At 40.2% G+C, this 26,237-nt stretch overlaps 1 protein-coding gene across 1 annotated transcript; it reads left to right on the top strand.

The window, feature by feature from the left end:
- Positions 1-6,174: 6,174 nt before the first annotated feature.
- LOC123410821 (3beta-hydroxysteroid-dehydrogenase/decarboxylase-like) lies at positions 6,175-26,157 on the top strand. Its single transcript, XM_045103762.1, has 8 exons — positions 6,175-6,546; positions 22,930-23,019; positions 23,120-23,253; positions 23,548-23,706; positions 24,628-24,750; positions 24,824-24,903; positions 25,411-25,618; positions 25,705-26,157. Exons 1-8 carry the CDS (start codon positions 6,297-6,299, stop codon positions 25,771-25,773), a joined length of 1,113 nt encoding a protein of 370 aa, XP_044959697.1. The 5' UTR covers positions 6,175-6,296; the 3' UTR covers positions 25,774-26,157.
- Positions 26,158-26,237: the final 80 nt, after the last annotated feature.

The following is a 26,237-nucleotide window of genomic DNA, read 5'->3' as shown; positions in this document are numbered from 1 at the left end:
TCAGCCCGGGCAGCCAACCAGCCCCGGGCAGTATCTATTTATAGCATATATATTTGAAATTTACACATTTTTCTGAGGAATTTCCATACAACATACTTAATTTGGAGTTAAAGTTTGAAAGATATGATTTTTTCAAAGCATTTGAATCTATCAAAAAAAGAAAGCAAACATTAGAAACAGAGTAGCCGGGAAAAAACTACAACATTGTGCAGCCCATCAGCTAACCGACGCTTGGGCCAGTCAACTTTATCCTACGTCAACGAACATTGGAGAGAAAATGCAGAAAAGTAAAAGAGGTGGGATTCAAACCCAAGTCTCCCATGTGGAGAGGTGAGGCTCAAGCCACTGAGTACTTGGATGATTATTAATAACTTAGGGGGTAATCTCATGACGGACGGGCAGAAACCCTATCCCACGTTTTAATAGGTATAGATATAGATATATAAATATTATGTATTATTTTCATTTTTTAGTGCTATTTGTATGGTTAAATGATTCAGACGGACAAATGGGGATAGACCCACTCCAGTCCGCTCAAAATAATCCAGTGTGTTTGGAGATGCTCTTAAGGGCTAGTTCTTTTGAGCCATGTTGTGGAAATAAGCTTTTGTGAAAATAAGCTTCACATAAGAACGGGATCTAGTATACTCCCTCCATTCATAATATTATATGACATGCATGTCACACAAAGCATATCATCGAATTCATATGTAAAAGGTGTTTGTGATGATATAATGAGTACATTGCATTGCAGAGCAATTAGTGGAGCAGTCAGTGCACATACATAGCGCTGGATTGCATGGGCCAATCAGGTGCATGCGCTTACTTAGACAGCAGACATGTTAATAACTGCTGCCAGCGTATTTATACCGCTCGAGCAGAGTTGTTGGCATTTGGTGGTTGGGGCAGTGTGATAAAGGCTACCAAATCCGAAAATGGAAATAGAATGCGCGCAGATCTTGTCCATGGTCAAAACTCGCATGATCCATGCATGATCATGCCCACGTCCATATGTTAGGTACTCCCTCCGTCCACATATATAGTGCCTAATAGGCCTTTTGAGGTAGCCTTTGACCAATGGTAAAACTATTAATATATGAGATGTATGGTATAAAAATTATATCATCACAAACTCCTTTCACATATGAGTTTGAGGACATGCTTTTTGTGACATGCATGTCATATAATATCATGGATTGAGAGCGTATACCGGATGGTACAATAATGAAATATGCAAAAGAGAGTGCATGAAAATAATAATGAAAACATGTAAAATAGCCGTGCCATAGAAAATAAATCGTATGGAAAACTCAGCCCAACCATGAAAAATAATTTGACAAAATGATATGATAATTCTATTTCAAGATTTCGAAAATAGTACCCGATATCGAAGAAAAAATAATTTGAATTGGAAAAAAAAATCAACCGTGTCCAAATTGATCTTGTTTTGAAGATTTAAATATCATGATTACTAATATTAAAACAGTTTGTCAATTGGATTTTTGTTTAAAAGATATAATAGATACAAATTACGTAATCAGACTGAAAACACATGGATGGATGTGGGATGTAATACCACCTTCTTACTTCAAACATACCCATTAGTCACTGTGTCGTGGGGCTCTTTACTAGTTGTCCGACACGTCACTTGGTTGGGTAAGGAATTAATTGGATTGAATAAGAGAGAGAAGATAACATGGTGTATATGTCTTAGCCAATGGTGTTTTTACATAATGAAGCAGTACCTGCACACATCCCCAGCCAATTTGTATGACATCACAGTACCCGGTAGATGCCGATCGAAACCGGTAGAAAACCCACTCTCAGGATCGGGTAGCTTCTAGCTCCAGCTAGCTAGTCAGTCTGATCGATGGAGTTGAACTGAGGAGTAACTGCTGCTAATTAATATACTCCCTCTGTCTTAGTTTACACGACCCGTGGTTGAATGGTTAGGAGTACTCTAGTATCCCCTGCTCATCAGAGTTCAAGTCCCAGACTTGACGTTTCGTGCTTGCATTTTCCTGGATTTATTTCAGGTCTTCCGGCAATGTGCTTTCAGCGGGAGGAGACGTTCCGTCGACAGCGAAGGCGTCAGTGGCGACTTCGTCAATCTCAAGATGATGTGCCGGCTTAGTCTCTCGGAGGTGCTCATAGGTATAGGGTATGCGTGCATGCGTTCATAGGGATGAGTGTATGCTCGTGTATGTGAGCGACTTCGATTGTACTTTGCTAAAAAAAGACATATGTATAGTTTTAGATCATTAATTTGACTAACAAAATATACATTATATATCATAAAAATTATATCATTAGATTCTTAAACAGACGTAGTTTTTAAACATACATTTTTCATCACATATAATATAAACTTAGCTAGCTAAATTGGTAATCTAAAACTACGTGCATGCCGTGTATACTATATTGGGTCAGTGGGACAGTGGACATAACTGCTAAATATATACAGTATATAAATGTACGGTAGCGACATCAATTGTAGAGCATGGTTAGCTATAACTTATAAGGTTAACTGCTGGCTACATACGATATTGCCATATCATATATAATAATCGCTTATAATCACTCATACAACAGGTTAGTTATAAAGTTGACTACAAGAGTTTTTTTTTTATTTTCTCTTTATCTCTTTATTCCTTTTTATTACATTTGTTTAACTGTACGCGTATAGCTAGGCTCTTGCATGAGAGCCAGTTTCATCATTATTTTCATGTTTCTTTCCTCTACATAGGAAAAAATGTCATGTAAACGGACTATAAATCCATTATTCTATTTGCTCGTATAAGACAATACATATAACTACAAAATACAAATGTGCGGCAACTGCACCAATCGCACTTCCTCTAGTTCAGTCTATAAGTCGGGCGCAAGGTTTTAGATCCTTGATTTGACTAACAAATATGCATAATATGCTATCAAAATTACATTTTGCTGACAGCCAGGCTACTAATCATGTTTGTGTCCACGGCAAACATTGCAGCCTGCATTTCGTTATTTTAAGAACGATAATTGCTCATGTGTTGTGCCAAGATATAAATATTCTACTAAAACATCCTTTGATTTACCTAATCATATTAAGAGGATAGGATTTTGTATTTGATAAACACTCATGGACACCTTTTCTGTAACACCGTTGGTTTATCAAAGATAATATAATTTTATTTTTGAAGTAAATAATAGGTGGATAGTTAGTTGAGGCAGTTTTCAGGAAAATCGATAGGAAGATGAGAGATGGGGGGGGGGGGGGGGTCTAAGCAAGGAGGAATGGTTGAAACGTATGTACTGCTGGACGAAGGAAGAGGGGGACATGCATGACCATACTTTGTTAAGAGAGAAGAGAGAAGATAGCATGTTAACAATGAATGTAACGACGAGTGAGGCATTTTGAAGATCGGGCTCCATGAAGCTCATTTTATTCAAAATTCAAATAAATATTTCAAAGCTTCAAAATTTTCTCAAAAAAGTCTACGTGTTCATATGGATGTACTATGTTTTTATTACTCCGCGTCTATGTTTTCCCCGTTTTCTTCGAACTTTGCCCCTGATTTTTCGGCTTGTCACACAGCAAATGCTGGTACTACTATCCAATACTTCCTTCGTCATGGTTTAGAAGACACTGTTAAATTTACGTGTATTTTTCATAATAGACAAGGTTTAGGACACATTGCATTTACTCCTTGCAGGTAATTAGTGTTCCGTTGTATTATTTTTATATGCATGCGTAGTGTGAATGTTATTTTTCAGTCCATCTTACAGCCAATCAATAATCACCTAGGTTCGAGAGAATTTTCAAGCACGTCTTCTAAATCGTGACGGAGGGTACATTGCATCACAGTGCAATTAGTGGAGCAGTCAGTGCACATAAATGAGCGGGTTAGTGGCATGCAGGGCAGCTGGGTCACATGGGCCAATCAGGGGCATGTGCTTACTTAGGCTAGTTTTAATGGAAAGTAACTTAGACTAGTGTCATGCATATGACACTAGACTATATGTATTACCTTTCGTAGTGGGTAGCAACAAATATGTAGTATCATGCAAATCTTCATTAGTTATGATGTACATTCATTTTGCCTTGAAGTGTGTTATGTCATGGTAACGTATAATGTTATCACAAACATCTCTCTTTTCATTAACTATTTGCTACATAAGTAAATTATCCTTGGTTTGTTATGTTCCTAGCTAACTTACTCCCATTATGGCTATAGCCTTATAGCATGTTGGTTTCAAAATGCTACTCACATGAAAGCAGAGGTACGACGGTCCAAGAAAAACTCGGCGACATGCTCCTTGGTATGTGGGTTCCAAGCTATGCGCGGAGAAAAGAAAAATGGGTGAAGTTTTATATAGTTATATAAAGTTTCACATTGAGAAAATTTAACATGAGAGCTACACAAAAAGACAAATGTGTCCGTTTTAAATAGTGAATCTCACATATTTGTCTTTTTCCAGATCTCACCATAATGTATATCATCAGCAAACTTTACAGACATAAAAAATACATCCATATGAACATGTGCAATTATTTAGTGATTTTTGATAAAGTTCTAAAAAAACCATGGAGCCCGAGCTCGGTTTGCATTTTCGCGTAATGACCAATTTTTATCTAGTAAATATGGCACATTTTTTTATTGTGGGTCTTAGCCCAGCTACAACATTTAGGCTAGTTCGTCATTCAGCAAAATATATAGTACTTAGTGACGAATGTCAATCTAGGCAAAAATTTGAATTGAATTCCAGTTACTTCGGCGTATAGGGCGTGCATATGCTTCTGGTCAACAATTTTATTAACAAAATATACACTGTATGTGACAAGAAAAATGTGTTTAGAACCTTCATCCATGTATAAATATAATGATATATTTTGATGACACATATCAATTATTTGGTTACTTGTTAAATTGATGTCTAGAGGCAATTACAATCCCCATTACACCCTTTTAGAAAGAGTATTAAATTTTCTTATTAGTAGAACATTCATCTTTCTCGCCTCTTTTCACTTGGTCAGATCGACAAAACCTAGACACACAATTGCACAATTTGTTATCTATTCCCTCCGTTCGCGAATATGAGTACTTCTAGCTTTTGTCCTAAGTCAAAGTTTGTAGTTTTGACCACTTTTATTTGAAAAGTAGCAGCATTTATGGCACTAAATTAGTATCACTAGATTTGTTTTGAAATGTGCTTTCATAATATTACCAAGTTTATGTTATATATGTTACTACTCTTTTCTATAAAGTTAATTAAAATTTTAAAACTTTGATATAGGACAAAAGATAGAAGTACACTTATTCGTGAATGGAAGGAGTAGTCCGTATGTGATCAAACAGATTGGGCGCAGATTTTCTTTGCGCCCTATTAATGCTATATATAGCCCACACAAATTAATATACCGTGTTTGTGGCGGGTGTCCTATTAATACTAATTTATCATTCACTTTCTCTTTCAGTGCTATAGCACGCACAAATTAATACCGTATTTAATTCGGGCGGGTGTCCTGTTGATGCTAATTTATCATGGGTCGCTTTCTCAATCATTGAAGCTGGTCATGTTGGGAGTAACTTAACTACTTGTAACATAATGTATCCCAAGGTAATTTTTCTTAGTATGTGGCAAAGTGTTAATGAGGAAAGAGGTGTTTGTGATAACATAAATATGTTTAAATAACATATCGCACCGAATACAGAATAAGTCAATATTTAAATAAATAAAGCCTTGCATGACACCATACATATGTCACTATTCATTATGAGACTGTTCATAGTGGGAGTAACTTCACTAGTAACATAAGGTCTAATTAAGCAAATTTAGGAGATAAGCTACTGGAATTGGAAAGTTTCTTTCATATGAATTTAGGGTAATGATATATACATTTCTCTCATCTTATTAATGTAGTGAGGCCACTCACCATGGGGAGTACCATACTTTAACAACATGAATATTATATGAACTTATTAAAATTGTCTAGTTAACATACATGATGATACTTCTCTTCAGGTAGCGTGATATACTTTGTCCAGCATGTGAGCAGCCCCATGTGCGGTGCAGCATACGACTGTCTTGGATCAGATCGACCTACCATTAATTAATTCTCTTGCATATTTGGTAGGAGTATTTCTATATACTCCAGTAGATTAGGTCACTGGTACAGCAATGCAGAGTCGCACATGTTTAAATTTGCCGGCCGTGGCATAATGTTGTCCACCTAACGGCCAGAAACGCACGACCGTTTTAGCATTTCCTTCCTCGTCGTCGATCTCCTTGCATTGCTAGCGCGCGAATGCATGGATCCTTCACCGGCCAGCCAGGAAGCACGTCGGCTATGCGCGGTGACCGGCGGCCGGGGATTCATGGCGAGGCACCTCGTGGCGGCGTTGCTCCGCTCTGGAGATTGGTGTGTGCGGATCACCGACCTCGGCCCCGACGTCGCCATGGAGCCTGCCGAGAATGATGGGCTCCTTGGCGCCGCCCTCCGCGACGGCCGCGCCGCCTACATCTCTGTCGACGTCTGCCAATTGGCCCAGCTCACAGAAGGTACTCCTGTTATGTTTAAAAAATATTTCTAGTGTAGGTACTTCTATTATTTTGCCATCTTATTTTGTCAGAAGGCATTGCTAGCTTCCTTGCATTTTTCTTTATCTCCAACTCAGACATTTTCTGAGTTCATAGCTTCCAAACACACTTGAGTTTGAATAATGTTTTTGCTCCTTTATGAAAAAAGTACCAAATGTACACATGGTATTTCTTCCATCTTTTTCTTGGCTTCAACATGCAAGTCGGTAGTTTTTTTCCGTTTCATTTTTGGCCTCCGCATCATTGCAATGCATATAACAAGTCTTGATAATTATTCAATAGAGTACAGACCAAACACAACCACTGAACAAACCTTTAAAAGATAAGAAATAATAAACGCATACGATGAAGTCTTACTCATTCCAGATCAACGCATTCATGCAGGGATAAATCCCCTTATGTCATCGTCATTACTCCCGATCATAGACATTCTGAAAATGGATTTTCATTCTGATTGCAAAGATCAGTCGGTGAAGACTTGTAAAACATAAATTACATAACACCTTTAACAAGATAACACCACAAGTGTGTTGCTGCTGAGCCTAGCCAATAAAGGCCAGAACAAAAGTTTTTACTCCGGACATGAAGCGTAGCATCTTGATGACGGGTCGTTCCATAGTCGCCTCCTTTAGTGCAACACACTTGAGTTTGAATAATGTTTTTTTTCCTTTATAAAAGTACCAAGTGTACCCATGGTATTTTGTCCATATTTTTCTTGGCTCCAACATGTAAGTCGGTAGTTTTTTTTTCTTGAGCTCTGCATCATTGCGATACATATAACAAGTCTAATAATTATTCAACAAAGTACATACCAAACACAACCACTGGCCAAACCTTTCCAAGATAAGAAATATAAACACATATGGTGAAGTCTTACTCATTCCAGATCAACGCATTCATGCAGGGATAAATCCCCGTTATGTCATGGTCATCACTCCCGATCAGAGACATTCTGAAAATGGATTTTCATTCTGATTGCAAAGATCAGTCGGTGAAGACTTGTAAAACATAAATTACATAACGCCTTTAACAAGATAACACACAAGTGTGTTGTTGCTGAGTCCTAGCCAATAAAGGCCAGAACAAAAGTTTTTTACTCCGGATATAAAGTGTACCATCTTGATGACGGGTCGTTCCATAGTCGCCTCCTTAGTGCACCAAAAGCCACTAGCAAATTGGTGGGGCGTGTTTCCACCTTAGAGCATCTACAACCCAACCCTCACATGAGCCTTCATAACGTCCACGGACGCGTCCGATCAAGGACCGGACAGGAGAGAGAAGAAAAAAGTGATCCAAACCGACGTCCTTATATGTCCGGACTGTCCGCGAACCCTAATATTCATCTTAAATATGAAAAAGATATGGGGATTTACGAACGCGTCCGGTCAGTCCGCCACATAGGATGCGAACCCATCCGCACCATCTTTTTCTTTTCTTTATTCATTATTTTATTTCTGTCTCTTTCTTTTCATTAATCACGTGCAAGTGACCGAACATATGAGAAAGAAAATGAGAAGTGTGACTACACAGACGGATAAATAAGAAACATGCCCAGTCAACCTGACCGAACGAGTCCACGGACGTTTGAGAGCCCCGAATTTACAAGTCGTGGCTGAAGATGCTCTTAGACCACCGCCACGGCCGTTAGCTAGACCACCCATGTCTCCGCGCAGAATTCTCTTTCACTCTCCATACCAACACCGAGTCACGCTGCGGCATCCAGGTCGTGCCGGTGCAAGAAGCTGGCGCCCTTGCCCATCAGCACCAAAAACTTTACTGAAGGCGCCATCAGTGACTGCGACACGTGACCACCACCGTCGTGCCTAGCTACAAATACATTGAGAAGCAACCAGATGCGCTATTGCACCCCTTGATATTCTTTGTCATGATCGTTGAGGGCCACCGCCCGCACCGTAGTGACCAGCGGAGGCCGCCACCGCCGCCATTACAACCCGCTTCGACCTCGTCCATGGATGTTATGTGTGTATCGTCGGTAATGCGAACGTCAGCACCATGAGCCACTCCCAGATTAATTCCCGGTGATCCAATGCACCAATCCATCCCTCCCCGACGGCCCTAATGGTGACAAAACTAGAGCGCGAGTTAACTGTTGTTGAGTATCATGAGGAGGAACCCTTCGATCAGCGGCCAGCGCCACCCCGTGGCCGATGAGGGAGACCACATGGACGGCAACTCGGTCATCACCGCTTCCAGCGGCGTGCTACCGAACTACGCATGGCTTTGCTGACCTGACAACGCTTGTGGAGCACGACCGGCGGCAGTCATCCGACGGCCCGGCACATGTAACTCCAAATTTACACATTTTTCTGAGGAATTTCCATACAACATACTTAATTTGGAGTTAAAGTTTGAAAGATATGATTTTTTCAAAGCATTTGAATCTATCAAAAAGAAAGCAAACATTAGAAACAGAGTAGCCGGGAAAAACTACAACATTGTGCAGCCCATCAGCTAACCGACGCTTGGGCCAGTCAACTTTATCCTACGTCAACGAACATTGGAGAAAATGCAGAAAAGTAAAAGAGGTGGGATTCAAACCCAAGTCTCCCATGTGGAGAGGTGAGGCTCAAGCCACTGAGTACTTGGATGATTATTAATAACTTAGGGGTAATCTCATGACGGACGGGCAGAAACCCTATCCCACGTTTTAATAGGTATAGATATAGATATATAAATATTATGTATTATTTTCATTTTTAGTGCTATTTGTATGGTTAAATGATTCAGACGGACAAATGGGGATAGACCCACTCCAGTCCGCTCAAAATAATCCAGTGTGTTTGGAGATGCTCTTAAGGGCTAGTTCTTTTGAGCCATGTTGTGGAAATAAGCTTTTGTGAAAATAAGCTTCACATAAGAACGGGATCTAGTATACTCCCTCCATTCATAATATTATATGACATGCATGTCACACAAAGCATATCATCGAATTCATATGTAAAAGGTGTTTGTGATGATATAATGAGTACATTGCATTGCAGAGCAATTAGTGGAGCAGTCAGTGCACATACATAGCGCTGGATTGCATGGGCCAATCAGGTGCATGCGCTTACTTAGACAGCAGACATGTTAAAACTGCTGCCAGCGTATTTATACCGCTCGAGCAGAGTTGTTGGCATTTGGTGGTTGGGGCAGTGTGATAAAGGCTACCAAATCCGAAAATGGAAATAGAATGCGCGCAGATCTTGTCCATGGTCAAAACTCGCATGATCCATGCATGATCATGCCCACGTCCATATGTTAGGTATCCCTCCGTCCACATATATAGTGCCTAATAGGCCTTTTGAGGTAGCCTTTGACCAATGGTAAAACTATTAATATATGAGATGTATGGTATAAAAATTATATCATCACAAACTCCTTTCACATATGAGTTTGAGGACATGCTTTTGTGACATGCATGTCATATAATATCATGGATTGAGAGCGTATACCGGATGGTACAATAATGAAATATGCAAAAGAGAGTGCATGAAAATAATAATGAAAACATGTAAAATAGCCGTCATAGAAAATAAATCGTATGGAAAACTCAGCCCAACCATGAAAAATAATTTGACAAAATGATATGATAATTCTATTTCAAGATTTCGAAAATAGTACCCGATATCGAAGAAAAAATAATTTGAATTGGAAAAAAAAATCAACCGTGTCCAAATTGATCTTGTTTTGAAGATTTAAATATCATGATTACTAATATTAAAACAGTTTGTCAATTGGATTTTTGTTTAAAAGATATAATAGATACAAATTACGTAATCAGACTGAAAACACATGGATGGATGTGGGATGTAATACCACCTTCTTACTTCAAACATACCCATTAGTCACTGTGTCGTGGGGCTCTTTACTAGTTGTCCGACACGTCACTTGGTTGGGTAAGGAATTAATTGGATTGAATAAGAGAGAGAAGATAACATGGTGTATATGTCTTAGCCAATGGTGTTTTACATAATGAAGCAGTACCTGCACACATCCCCAGCCAATTTGTATGACATCACAGTACCCGGTAGATGCCGATCGAAACCGGTAGAAAACCCACTCTCAGGATCGGGTAGCTTCTAGCTCCAGCTAGCTAGTCAGTCTGATCGATGGAGTTGAACTGAGGAGTAACTGCTGCTAATTAATATACTCCTCTGTCTTAGTTTACACGACCCGTGGTTGAATGGTTAGAGTACTCTAGTATCCCTCGCTCATCGAGTTCAAGTCCGACTTGACGTTTCGTGCTTGCATTTTCCTGGATTTATTTCAGGTCTTCCGCAATGTGCTTCAGCGGGGAGAGACGCTCCGTCCGAAGGCGCTCGATGGCGACTTCGTCAATCTCAAGATGATGTGCCGCTTAGTCTCTGGAGGTGCTCATAGGTATAGGGTATGCGTGCATGCGTTCATAGGGATGAGTGTATGCTCGTGTATGTGAGCGACTTCGATTGTACTTTGCTAAAAAGACATATGTATAGTTTTAGATCATTAATTTGACTAACAAAATATACATTATATATCATAAAAATTATATCATTAGATTCTTAAACAGACGTAGTTTTTAAACATACATTTTTCATCACATATAATATAAACTTAGCTAGCTAAATTGGTAATCTAAAACTACGTGCATGCCGTGTATACTATATTGGGTCAGTGGGACAGTGGACATAACTGCTAAATATATACAGTATATAAATGTACGGTAGCGACATCAATTGTAGAGCATGGTTAGCTATAACTTATAAGGTTAACTGCTGGCTACATACGATATTGCCATATCATATATAATAATCGCTTATAATCACTCATACAACAGGTTAGTTATAAAGTTGACTACAAGAGTTTTTTTATTTTCTCTTTATCTCTTTATTCCTTTTTATTACATTTGTTTAACTGTACGCGTATAGCTAGGCTCTTGCATGAGAGCCAGTTTCATCATTATTTTCATGTTTCTTTCCTCTACATAGGAAAAATGTCATGTAAACGGACTATAAATCCATTATTCTATTTGCTCGTATAAGACAATACATATAACTACAAAATACAAATGTGCGGCAACTGCACCAATCGCACTTCCTCTAGTTCAGTCTATAAGTCGGCGCAAGGTTTTAGATCCTTGATTTGACTAACAAATATGCATAATATGCTATCAAAATTACATTTTGCTGACAGCCAGGCTACTAATCATGTTTGTGTCCACGGCAAACATTGCAGCCTGCATTTCGTTATTTTAAGAACGATAATTGCTCATGTGTTGTGCCAAGATATAAATATTCTACTAAAACATCCTTTGATTTACCTAATCATATTAAGAGGATAGGATTTTGTATTTGATAAACACTCATGGACACCTTTTCTGTAACACCGTTGGTTTATCAAAGATAATATAATTTTATTTTTGAAGTAAATAATAGGTGGATAGTTAGTTGAGGCAGTTTTCAGGAAAATCGATAGGAAGATGAGAGATGGGGGGTCTAAGCAAGGAGGAATGGTTGAAACGTATGTACTGCTGGACGAAGGAAGAGGGGGACATGCATGACCATACTTTGTTAAGAGAGAAGAGAGAAGATAGCATGTTAACAATGAATGTAACGACGAGTGAGGCATTTTGAAGATCGGGCTCCATGAAGCTCATTTTATTCAAAATTCAAATAAATATTTCAAAGCTTCAAAATTTTCTCAAAAAGTCTACGTGTTCATATGGATGTACTATGTTTTTATTACTCGCGTCTATGTTTTCCCCGCTTTTCTTGAACTTTGCCCCTGATTTTTCGGCTTGTCACACAGCAAATGCTGGTACTACTATCCAATACTTCCTTCGTCATGGTTTAGAAGACACTGTTAAATTTACGTGTATTTTTCATAATAGACAAGGTTTAGGACACATTGCATTTACTCCTTGCAGGTAATTAGTGTTCCGTTGTATTATTTTTATATGCATGCGTAGTGTGAATGTTATTTTTCAGTCCATCTTACAGCCAATCAATAATCACCTAGGTTCGAGAGAATTTTCAAGCACGTCTTCTAAATCGTGACGGAGGGTACATTGCATCACAGTGCAATTAGTGGAGCAGTCAGTGCACATAAATGAGCGGGTTAGTGGCATGCAGGGCAGCTGGGTCACATGGGCCAATCAGGGCATGTGCTTACTTAGGCTAGTTTTAATGGAAAGTAACTTAGACTAGTGTCATGCATATGACACTAGACTATATGTATTACCTTTCGTAGTGGGTAGCAACAAATATGTAGTATCATGCAAATCTTCATTAGTTATGATGTACATTCATTTTGCCTTGAAGTGTGTTATGTCATGGTAACGTATAATGTTATCACAAACATCTCTCTTTTCATTAACTATTTGCTACATAAGTAAATTATCCTTGGTTTGTTATGTTCCTAGCTAACTTACTCCCATTATGGCTATAGCCTTATAGCATGTTGGTTTCAAAATGCTACTCACATGAAAGCAGAGGTACGACGGTCCAAGAAAACTCGCGACATGCTCCTTGGTATGTGGGTTCCAAGCTATGCGCGAGAAAAGAAAAATGGGTGAAGTTTTATATAGTTATATAAAGTTTCACATTGAGAAAATTTAACATGAGAGCTACACAAAGACAAATGTGTCCCTTTTTAAATAGTGAATCTCACATATTTGTCTTTTCCAGATCTCACCATAATGTATATCATCAGCAAACTTTACAGACATAAAAAATACATCCATATGAACATGTGCAATTATTTAGTGATTTTTGATAAAGTTCTAAAAAACCATGGAGCCCGAGCTCGGTTTGCATTTTCGTAATGACCAATTTTTATCTAGTAAATATGGCACATTTTTTTATTGTGGGTCTTAGCCCAGCTACAACATTTAGGCTAGTTCGTCATTCAGCAAAATATATAGTACTTAGTGACGAATGTCAATCTAGGCAAAAATTTGAATTGAATTCCAGTTACTTCGGCGTATAGGGCGTGCATATGCTTCTGGTCAACAATTTTATTAACAAAATATACACTGTATGTGACAAGAAAATGTGTTTAGAACCTTCATCCATGTATAAATATAATGATATATTTTGATGACACATATCAATTATTTGGTTACTTGTTAAATTGATGTCTAGAGGCAATTACAATCCCCATTACACCCTTTTAGAAAGAGTATTAAATTTTCTTATTAGTAGAACATTCATCTTTCTGCCTCTTTTCACTTGGTCAGATCGACAAAACCTAGACACACAATTGCACAATTTGTTATCTATTCCTCCGTTCGCAATATGAGTACTTCTAGCTTTTGTCCTAAGTCAAAGTTTGTAGTTTTGACCACTTTTATTTGAAAAGTAGCAGCATTTATGGCACTAAATTAGTATCACTAGATTTGTTTTGAAATGTGCTTTCAATATTACCAAGTTTATGTTATATATGTTACTACTTTTCTATAAAGTTAATTAAAATTTTAAAACTTTGATATAGGACAAAAGATAGAAGTACACTTATTCGTGAATGGAAGGAGTAGTCCGTATGTGATCAAACAGATTGGGCGCAGATTTTCTTTGCGCCTATTAATGCTATATATAGCCCACACAAATTAATATACCGTGTTTGTGGCGGTGTCCTATTAATACTAATTTATCATTCACTTTCTCTTTCAGTGCTATAGCACGCACAAATTAATACCGTATTTAATTCGGGCGGGTGTCCTGTTGATGCTAATTTATCATGGGTCGCTTTCTCAATCATTGAAGCTGGTCATGTTGGGAGTAACTTAACTACTTGTAACATAATGTATCCCAAGGTAATTTTTCTTAGTATGTGGCAAAGTGTTAATGAGGAAAGAAATCCCCTTATGTCATCGTCATTACTCCCGATCATAGACATTCTGAAAATGGATTTTCATTCTGATTGCAAAGATCAGTCGGTGAAGACTTGTAAAACATAAATTACATAACACCTTTAACAAGATAACACCACAAGTGTGTTGCTGCTGAGCCTAGCCAATAAAGGCCAGAACAAAAGTTTTTACTCCGGACATGAAGCGTAGCATCTTGATGACGGGTCGTTCCATAGTCGCCTCCTTTAGTGCAACACACTTGAGTTTGAATAATGTTTTTTTTTCCTTTATAAAAGTACCAAGTGTACCCATGGTATTTTGTCCATATTTTTCTTGGCTCCAACATGTAAGTCGGTAGTTTTTTTTTTCTTGAGCTCTGCATCATTGCGATACATATAACAAGTCTTAATAATTATTCAACAAAGTACATACCAAACACAACCACTGGCCAAACCTTTCCAAGATAAGAAATATAAACACATATGGTGAAGTCTTACTCATTCCAGATCAACGCATTCATGCAGGGATAAATCCCGTTATGTCATGGTCATCACTCCCGATCAGAGACATTCTGAAAATGGATTTTCATTCTGATTGCAAAGATCAGTCGGTGAAGACTTGTAAAACATAAATTACATAACGCCTTTAACAAGATAACACCACAAGTGTGTTGTTGCTGAGCCTAGCAATAAAGGCCAGAACAAAAGTTTTTACTCCGGATATAAAGTGTACCATCTTGATGACGGGGTCCGTTCCATAGTCGCCTCCTTTAGTGCACCAAAAGCCACTAGCAAATTGGTGGGGCGTGTTTCCACCTTAGAGCATCTACAACCCAACCCTCACATGAGCCTTCATACGTCCACGGACGCGTCCGATCAAGGACCGGACAGGAGAGAGAAGAAAAAAGTGATCCAACCGACGTCCTTATATGTCCGGACTGTCCGCGAACCCTAATATTCATCTTAAATATGAAAAAGATATGGGGATTTACGAACGCGTCCGGTCAGTCCGCCACATAGGATGCGACCCATCCCGCACCATCTTTTTCTTTTCTTTATTCATTATTTTATTTCTGTCTCTTTCTTTTCATTAATCACGTGCAAGTGACCGAACATATGAGAAAGAAAATGAGAAGTGTGACTACACAGACGGATAAATAAGAAACATGCCCAGTCACTGACCGAACGAGTCCACGGACGTTTGAGAGCCCCGAATTTACAAGTCGTGGCTGAAGATGCTCTTAGACCACCGCCACGGCCGTTAGCTAGACACCCATGTCTCCGCGCAGAATTCTCTTTCACTCCATACCAACACGAGTCACGCTGCGGCATCCAGGTCGTGCCGGTGCAAGAAGCCTGGCGCCCTTGCCCATCAGCACCAAAACTTTACTGAAGGCGCCATCAGTGACTGCGACACGTGACCACCACCGTCGTGCCTAGCTACAAATACATTGAGAAGCAACCAGATGCGCTATTGCACCCCTTGATATCTTTGTCATGATCGTTGAGGGCCACCGCCCGCACCGTAGTGACCAGCGGAGGCCGCCACCGCCGCCATTACAACCCGCTTCGACCTCGTCCATGATGTTATGTGTGTATCGTCGGTAATGCGAACGTCAGCACCATGAGCCACTCCCAGATTAATTCCCGGTGATCCAATGCACCAATCCATCCCACCCCGACGGCCCTAATGGTGACAAACTAGAGCGCGAGTTAACTGTTGTTGAGTATCATGAGGAGGAACCCTTCGATCAGCGGCCAGCGCCACCCCGTGGCCGATGAGGGAGACCACATGGACGGCAACTCGGTCATCACCGCTTCCAGCGGCGTGCTACCGAACTACGCATGGCTTTGCTGACCTGACAACGCTTGTGGAGCACGACCGGCGGCAGTCATCCGACGGCCCGGCACATGTAACTCCGTGCGCTGTTGTAATTGCCGAGGAGTGCGGTCGACGATGTTGGATAATCTGCTCACATACATAGTTTCAGATTTAGCAAGTTTATTTCTCTGAATAATTCTGACTGTAAGCGTGTGCATGTGCACGTATGGTTCAGTCAGTGTTTTAGTTAGTTATAGTTAGCTAGTCTTCTGTTTGTCGTAGAAATCGCCATGGAATGGCATGGATCATGCATTCCTTATTGCGAGCGGGTAGGGCTCTGCACGATCGAGCATCGTGGGATGGTACGACATGTAAGCTCGACGAGGGTGATCAATTCTTACTTGTTTTCAGAAGCTCGTTGTGAGTTCAGTTAAATAAGAATAGCGTCAGAAATGCTGCAGTACATTAGCAGCACAAAACTCTTGCCTATCTCGTTCGTTTTCTCTCCCGATCGATCACGCTAGCCGGTTCCTGCAACAACATTTGGCATCAAAGCGTCGATGGTGTTCGACCCATTCCAGACGTCGGCGGTGTCTCGGCGCACGGAGTACGAGATCCTGTTGTACATGGATGAGAAGGGCATCGAGTCATATGTGATGCGACTCAGGATGATCATTGACGATCTCGAAGCCCTTGAGAATCCCGTGGACGAGCACAAGCCATCCTCAAAGTGCTCCGGACGGTGCCTTGACCGTACCGTGAGATGGTGGTGGCGACCGAGTCCCTCGCTGACACCAAGCAGCTCTCCCTTGTCGGGCGACTAGCTTCTCTTTTGGTCGTCGAAGAGCACGAGCACGAGCAAGCACCTGCGTCAGGCGACTAGCTTCTCTTTACACGCAAGAGTGGTAGCTCGTCAAGCGGCAGCCGCGGCCGCGGCAACGAAAAGTTTTTTTTTTCGAACCGGGCTCCCCCCCTTTCCATTATAAGGCATAATGGAGATACATAGTTTTTCTCCGAGTCAGAACAAGAACAAGGGAAAGAGGGAGAAGCGAGTTCAGGGCAATACCAGAAAACCCACCGTCTACGCCTGTCATCAGGAAACAGGAACACAAGATTATGGAGCGAAAACCTAGTATCACCCAAACCTACCAGAGACTAGGAAAGAAAAACCACCACCAAGTATCACAGTCAGTTCCGTTCTACCACAAACAAGACCAGAAGTCACCAGTACTACAATAGACCACACAGGGCCAGTAAAACATAAACAACAAAAGACCAAATGGAACACCAACATCAGTGCATTCTCCACCAGCTTGATCCACAGCCCAGCAGTTCACCACTCATCCCATTTGTCGTCTCCCTTACCCTGCTCGCTGGATTCTGGCATTGGAGGTCCACAGAGCAGCAACAATTGCGATGTATTTTCTTTCAGCATCTCAGCACCTTTTTTAATCACCTCAGCCATTTTCGACTTCTGCAGACCTGCCCAATATAATATAAAAGCACATGCTATGAAAACAATTTCGAAAGGACTATTAATCCATTTTTTTTCAAAGGTAGCACGGTTGCGCGCCAGCCATATCGCCCAGCATATCGCAACAAGGCCAATAGTATAAACATCATTACACGCAGGCAAGAATGCATTCATCCATGCATAATATTGCCACATAGAGTTAGGTCCACACTCAGTACCCAACATTGAGCCCACCGTCCTCCAAACTACTCTAGCAACAGGGCAAAGAAACATCAAGTGCTGGGCAGACTCCAGCTGATCACAAAATGAACATGTTGGGTCCCCCTCCAGTGTCTTTTTTTCAATTTGTCTCTAGTTAGAATGGCTTCTTGGCACAATTTCCACATAAAGATCTAGATTTTCAAAGGTATTTTTGTCCCCCATATCCATTTATAGTTAGAGCCAGCCAAATTTCTCTCTAGCCAGCGATACATAGATCTAGTAGTGTATTCCTGAGAACTATCAAGTTTCCAGTAGATTTCATCATCTTTTTCTCTATCCATCTTCTTCACAACATAATCTTTAAGCTCATTCCATTCCATGAGCATATCATTGGTAAGCCTTCTTCGAAAGGAAGAACAAGGATTCATAGAGTCAACTTTGTCTACCGTATTATTCTGATCTATACAAATCTCAAATAGATCAGGAAATTTATCTTTCAGAATGAAATTATCACCCAGATCACCAAACCAAAGACTAGCAATATTGCCCTTGTTAACCTGAATACCTCTACCAGCCATATAGTAATCTTTCACTTTCAGAAACGCTTTCCAGCAGGGGGAATCACTGGCTCTCTGTTTAACTAACGCATCAGATGATTTTTAAAAATACTTGGCCCTCACAATGTCCTGCCACAATCCTTTCTTTTTATCTAATTTCCACCACCATTTGGTCAATAGACTGATGTTCTGCTTTCTCAAGTCCTTGACTCCAAGCCCTCCTTTCCCTTTAGATCTACAAACTCTTCCCCATTTCACCATATGATACCCTCTCTTCTTGCCATTTCGATGCCAAAAGAACTTTCTCCTAGGTTTATCCCATCTCTCCAAGGTTGACTTATTAATCAAAAACATAGACATATAATACGAGGGAATATGTGATAACACTGCATTAACTTTGATAAGCCTGCCCCCACTAGATAAAGTCTCACTTATCCAGGATTCACCATGGTTGACAAACTTATCATCTACAAACATCCAATCACTGCCCTTGAGGCCAGCGTAGCTGACAGGGACACCCAGGTATTTGATAGGAAAATTTCCAATTTCGCAATTAAACATCTCAACATATTTTCTCACAGTATCATCATCAGCCCCAACTGAAAAAATATCACTTTTTAGAAAATTAATCTTCAAGCCCGACATGATTTCAAAAAGATACAGCAAAAGCTTGATGTTTAACACTTCCCTAGGATTATCTTCAAAACAAAGGATGGTGTCATCTACATACTGCAAGATGGCAACCCCGTGTTCTACCAAATCAGACGCCAAACCTGTAAAAAGACCATTCTCCTGTGCCTTAAGGACCATTTTGGTCAAGCAATCAGCAGCCAAGTTAAACAGAAAATGGGAAAGGGCAACGGAAAGCTGAAAGGGCAGCAAGGCAGCGGTGGCCATGGCCAAGGCACACGCGGGGCAGCAGCGGTACGGTGGCACCCAAACAAAAGGGCGACTCTCGCTACCGCGGCATCACAGGCCACTGGGCAAAGAAGCGCTCCAAGAAAGCAAGGGACCGTGAGCAGTAGGAGCAACACGCGAACGTGGCGAAGGTCGGTGTAGAGCAACCTGGTCTCCTGCTCGCCGCGACTGCACAACGGCCGGTGCCCGAGGAGATCTTCTTGAACGAGGCGCGCATCATGTGGCTGGTACCTTGACCCAGGTGCCAGCAATCAAATAACGGGGCGCCGCGACATGCTCGCACAGCTGGACGAGTCCGTGCGTGGCACGATGCGCTTCGGTGATGGGTCTGTGGTGCAAATCCGCGGACTCAACGTGGTGATGTTCTCGTGCAAGGAGGGTGAGCACGACACGCTCTCGGACCTCTACCACATACCCCAGATGAAAACAAGCATCGTCGGCCTTGGCCAGCTCGACGAGCATGGTTGCAAGTCTGTGATCGAGGGCTGCGCGCTCTGCCTCTATGACAGACAGCGGATGCTGCACAAGTAAAGCGGACGGGAAATCACCTCTACGCCATGTCACTGAACCTGGCCGCGCCCGTGTGTGTCCTGGCAGGCGGCGTCGACACGGCTTGGCGTTGTCATGCACACTTTGGGCATATTCACTTTCGAGGACTGCACGATCTGAGTGTGAAGGCAATGCTGCGTGGAATGCTGGCGATCCAGCACGTCGAGCAGTTCTGCGAGGGCTGCACCATTGGAAAAACGCATCACACGCCGTTCCCCCACGCATCGGCGTACCGCACGGAGCATGTGCTTGATCTCGTCTATGGCGACCTGTGTGGCCCTATCTCGCCGGAAACATTGGGAGGTAACAAGTACTTCCCGCTCATTGTCGATGATCATCGTAGATACATGTTGGTGGAAGCTAGTGCTCAGGGCCAAGGAAGAAGCGTTGAGATTCTTAAGGAAAATCAAGGCAACTGTGGAGATGCAGAGCGGGGCAAGCTCACGGCGTTCCGAAATGACCGTGGCGACGAATTCAACTCGAATATGTTCACCGCTTACTGGGAGGAGCTGGGCATACTAAGGCACACGACGGCGCCGTACTCACCGCAACAAAACGGTGTCGTCGAGCGGTGAAACCAGCGGATGGTGGAGATGGCCCGCAGGCTTATGAAGAGTATGGACGTACGGAGCGTATTTTGGAGCGCTGTGAACTGGATCATGCACTGTGTCGACGCGGGAAAGATAACCACTTCCTGCTCGTTGGAGTCTATGTTGATGATCTGACCATCTCCGGTACCTGTAACGATGCCTTTAGGCAGTTCAAGAAGCAGATGTAGGATTTGTTTCAGATGAGCGATCTTGGCCTTCTAAAATACTACCTGAAATTGAAGTGAAGTGGTAGAATGGTACTTCCTCTGTCACAGTTTAGAAGGCATGTATGTGTATCTAGATCGTTAATTTGATTTATATAAAATATATTGTTTAACATAAAAATATATCATTAGAAAATAGAACATCTAAAATTTCTAATGATATTTTTTTTGTTATACATGTCTCTCATTAAGTTTGTCAAATTGACGACCTAGATATATGTGACAGACTTATAAACTGAGACGGAAGGAGTAGAATCATATGTGAGTCGTAGATGTGAAATCGCCTCCCCCTGAAAAACAGATCTGGAGCTTTCTTCGGATGTGCAATCTCCACACGTCGATAGCTTTTTTTTAGCATATACGTTGATAGCTTTCTACGTACTCCTATATCGTAACAAGTTAGAAGCAAACATAAAAAAAAAAGCTAAGATATGCTATAGACAAAAGCGAATCTATCCAATTCCTTGTTTAGGTAGCATAGGAAATGATTAAATGTGATCTAGGTCATGTGGCCTTCTCCAACCAAGGGTAAATAGTCTGTTCAGCGGGATAGACAATATTGATTCCGATTCTATCTCTACCAAGGGCAAAAATGTCTAACGAAAAGGCATTCAACAAGTGAGTACTAAAGAGTAATTTAACTAATCAACATATTGGTAGATGATTTCTTTTATTTCCTAGGCCATGTTTGGAACCACCCAGATTATATAATCCAGTTTTTATAATCTGTTATGTCTTCAAACATGACAGATTATGGTGTAGATTATAAAAACTAGATGGACAGATTATTAAAAACTCATAATCTACTCTACACCAGCTAAAATCAGATTATGGATTGCTAATGACCCATTATCCTTGTAAAGTTGGAGATAATTACATTCCTACCACCACCACCCTCCTCTTAAAAAAAAACAAAGGGCAAACAGGTCATTATGCAATGTAAAACCTGGATTAGTTTATATAATCTGGCCTCCAAACATGTCCACCTGTATTATTTTTATAAACCAGATTATATAATCTACCTTCATAATCCAGATTATCATAACCTATTGTGGTTCCAAACAGGGCCCTAGTTTCCTCATCCTGAGTGTTAGTGGAAGTCGCCAGAATCCACCAATGGATTTATCTCCAATCATGGATATGGATGCATCTCCTACCATTCATGTACCTCTTTGCAAAGATAAAATCTATTTCAATTTGGTGCATCTTGATGCCACTAGGAAAACCTCGGCGTTATCCCAAGAGAAGCTTATGACACTAGTAGAGATAATTTATATTGAGAAATCATCAATCCTAGCGGAGCTAATGGAGAAATCTGGCCCTCAAAATTGCCGCATCCTTTGGAATACGGATGGTGCCGGCGATGCATCCGAAAAGGAAATGGAGAAGAATATGATCCAAAAACCTTAAGGGTTCTCACGTCATTTTCTTTAAAAGATATTAGATTACCGTGGGAAACTTCCAAATGTGTAATGGTTACACATTATTCAAGCAAACCCTTTGATGACTTATAGGCTACCTTGCTCGACAGAGAGTGTCACTAAAATGGAGACGAACCGGAATCACGTCCGATCTTGTTTCTTGATTGGGTAAAAAAGGTATATATATGAAGTTTGTTCTGTTCCTGTGTGCATCTCCCTTATGGGTAAATCCCTATAATAAAGAGACAACTTTCCTGTAGTTTATGATTTGATGTTACTGTTTTGATTTTCTCTCAGCAGAGGACCTCTTTTAATGGATCTTCTCTTGTTCCTCAATCTTCGGAGAATATGGCATTGGATGACAGCCGAAGCTCCAATAGAAAACAGCCTCCCGAAAACAATTGTCTGCTACGTCATTACGATTTTTATCTTCTCATCCTATTTAGTTATATATATGTGATCATATTGAAATAAATCCACATGTATAAATTATTATACGTTATTTGTGGCGTTTGTACACTTATAAGTTAATAGTTGGTCGCGAGCTATGCCCGATAGCGCAGCTATTTGGCGCTATAGTGACTATAGCTAGGATAGCGGCAAAAAGTGACATAGCTTCGTTTTTTATCCTCCAAAAATCGATATCGTAACTATAGCTAGCAATTTAAATCATTGATCTCTGATTCTTGACTAGAAGAAGATCTTGCTTAAGTTTTAACCACAAGAGTTATTGTACATTCATGCCTTGTGCACTACAGCTTTGGAAGGGGTAGAAACTGTTTTCCACACTGCTGCCGCGAATCAGATCAATAACAACTTCCAGCTCCATTACAAGGTCAACGTCGAGGGTACGCCATCTTAGTTAATCTTTTGAACATCAACCAGCAGGTAGATTCAAGTTAAGTATTCATAAAATAAATATCATTTTTCCTGTTATCTCGAGCACAGGGACAAAGAATGTCATCGAGGCTTGTAACACATGCAAGGTTAAGACACTCATATACACTAGTTCCAGTGGAGTTGTATTCGATGGAGTTCATGGCCTCTTTGATGCAGATGAGTCAACACCATATCCAGATAAGGTTGCCCACCTAATTGAATAAATCAATTAAAATTTAGTTGCTTGCTCGTCACTCCCTCCACTAGGTCGTCTTTAACTAGCATTATACTCCCTTCATCCTAAAATAAGTGACTCAAAAATGACTGAACTTTGCACTATGCGTAAAGTTGAGTCATTTTTGAGTCACTTATTTTGAAAGTAGTATATATCACTAATTCTAGTTTCAAATTAGCTTCTCCATAGCATATTTTCCTTCCTTCTCTTTATACAAATGGCACAGTACGTATGGCTAACCTCGCGGCTTTTTGGTTATCAGTTTCCTGATGCATACACACAAACCAAGGCAGAAGCCGAAAAACTGGTGATGAGAGCCAATGGAATAGATGAGCTTCTCACTTGTTGTATACGTCCTGGCAGCATCTTTGGTCCCGGTGACACGCTAGTGCCAACTTTAGTTTCTTACGGAGGAATTATGGTAAGTACATCTATATTGCTGATAATATGATAAGATCGCCAAAAGATAGTTCTAAACTAGATATTTTCAGTAATCTTGGTTTCCTACCTCTGTTAATATATGGAATGTTTTGGATAAGTTTACAACATGCAACCCTTATTTATTGCTTCCTCGTGAATATTGTTGTAAAAATTATCAACCTCACACACCGAGGTAGGATGTAGTAGAATCATAACATACATCGTGCTTCTTCCAAGAACATGGAATGGAATTAGACTTATTTACACATAAAAGGGCCATAAAACATTATCAAAATGTGTTAATTCGAGGAAAACTGGTTGAACTAAGACAATTAGCAGTCTTCCATGCTAACTAGGCTTGAACCATAGCCAACTAAAAATTAGCTGGCCATCAAAGTTGTCAACCACACATACAAGCTTAGACACACCCTCGTCTGTCTTCCTAGTAATACCAAACGTAGTCATCTTCATCCATTGCAGGAAATCCCCTGAGTATGCACCCCTATGACCGCTCCAGTGGAACCAACATGATTACCAACCCATGGATACATGGTGGTGAAGACATGTCTCAAGGCGTAGTAGATCCGGGTCACACTACTAAACCTATTCGGCATTTTTGGCAATGTCACTACAGATGGGTACAACCACGGAGGGTGCCTCAATAATAGGATACACACTTGTCATGTGAAGTTTGTCTTCATTTAAAGACACATTTTTTTTTTCATTTAAACACACACACACACACGTGCACACACACACACACGTGCACACACACACACACACACGTGCACACACACACACACACACACACATGAATATTATCTAAATTCATCTAGTTTTTCAAAAGAGAACTTTAGATACAACTGGATTTATATAGTTGTACTCTAGTTTGAAGCACCTGACCTACTATTTATTGTTGCAGATCATTATTGGTGATGGCAAGAATTGTGATGATTTTGTATATGTTGAGAATGTGGTGCATGCTCATATATGTGTCGAGAAAACTCTTTCTACGGAAGACAATGCAAAGAGAAGTGGAGGCAAAGTATGTGTATTTATCACTGAGTAGGAAAAATGTGATTCACCTTATTATACTCATGACATTCAATTTTTTATAGGCCTACTTTATAACTAATATGGAGCCAGTGAATATGTGGGACTTTCTTTACATGGTTTTGGAAGAACTTGGATACAAAAGGTGATAATTCCCTATTCCCTTGTAGATCTTACTATATCACTTCCATAGTTCACATCTTAACCTCTTTTATCCACAATATATCTAAGTCACTTTAACATGCAGATACATGCATGTAGAATATTATGTTTTTGAACTATGTCTACTGGTCATGAAAGAAAATAAAGTGATCATCGTATGCCACCAACATCACACGTTCCTACATTTTCACGCGCAAACAACATTTTTGTACTTATTCAAAACAACTGAGACTTAAGGACATTTTATATGTTGTGGATTGGTTGTAGAACATAGTACATGTCTATAGCTACATGTACATGTGGTCTTGAATTTTGTAAAGTAAATAGTCACATTTCTTGATTGTTATCTTTAATTATAGTGTATATGTATTAAGCTATCGAGCAACATAATGTTACACTAATAAGATATATTTTTGTTAGGAAAATGGTATATTTCGTCTAATAGGAGTAATAATATATCATATTACTAACTAATGGCACCATTTTGCAGCCATTTCAGACTAAGAATCCCTTTATGTCTTCTGAAGCCGATAACATTTCTGGTAGACTGGAGCTACAATAATATATTATCTCACTATGGAATGCGTCAGCCTCACATGCTAACATCCACAAGAATTAAGTATGTGACTCTCAATAGAACATTCAACTGCAACAATGCTGTTGAACAACTTGGTTACAAACCAATAGTGTCACTCAAGGTTGCTACTTTAAATTTTGTTTGTTCGATTTCTGTACTTTGTATTTTAATATTTTTACTAACACCTTTTATGACCTACGGTGTTAGGAGGGAGTAAATATGACTACCGAATTCTACAAGTGCTTTAGGGCGCGAGATATGCACATTTCTATTTGAGAAGGGAGAGGGTGCACAATTCAACAAATGCCAACCCCTACACCCAACAATGTCTAGATATATATCTTTTTATCTGAAATCGAAGTGTGTAGGCGATATTGAACCATAATAAGATTCACAATTTATGGTACCTATCAACATGAATTCCATATGAAGGAAAACATATACATGTAAAAGTTGAAATTGATTAATTTGTTGTGTGGTCAATCCTACCATTCTTGAAAACTTTTGGGACTAGAAACTACTAAAGGCGCTCTTGGTGTGAAGTCAAGTTTAAAACATGATTAGGATCTTGCTAGTCATGAAAAATGGCATATTGTTCAACATAAACAAGTTTGCATTTATATGCATTCAGTGTATGTGTAATGTGCTATTTATGATAAAGAGGCGATTTCCTATGCATGGTGGTAGCTACACACCCTTTGGTATACGTGCCATTTTTGAAATACGAGGTGTCGGGTTTC

Source organism: Hordeum vulgare, chromosome 7H (genome assembly GCF_904849725.1).
Source record: "Hordeum vulgare subsp. vulgare chromosome 7H, MorexV3_pseudomolecules_assembly, whole genome shotgun sequence".
Classification (NCBI taxonomy): domain Eukaryota; kingdom Viridiplantae; phylum Streptophyta; class Magnoliopsida; order Poales; family Poaceae; genus Hordeum; species Hordeum vulgare.
Note: the sequence above shows the minus strand (reverse complement) of the source record. Positions and strands in the feature narration are given on the sequence as shown.

Excerpts from the sequence above, each read along its gene's own strand:
- LOC123410821 (XM_045103762.1), top strand. The coding sequence starts at position 6,297 with ATGGATCCTTCACCGGCCAGCCAGGAAGCACGTCGGCTATGCGCGGTG. Across the intron at positions 23,707-24,627 it reads TTTCTTACGGAGGAATTATG|ATCATTATTGGTGATGGCAA; the intron begins GTAAGTACATCT and ends TTATTGTTGCAG. Across the intron at positions 24,904-25,410 it reads GAAGAACTTGGATACAAAAG|CCATTTCAGACTAAGAATCC; the intron begins GTGATAATTCCC and ends ACCATTTTGCAG.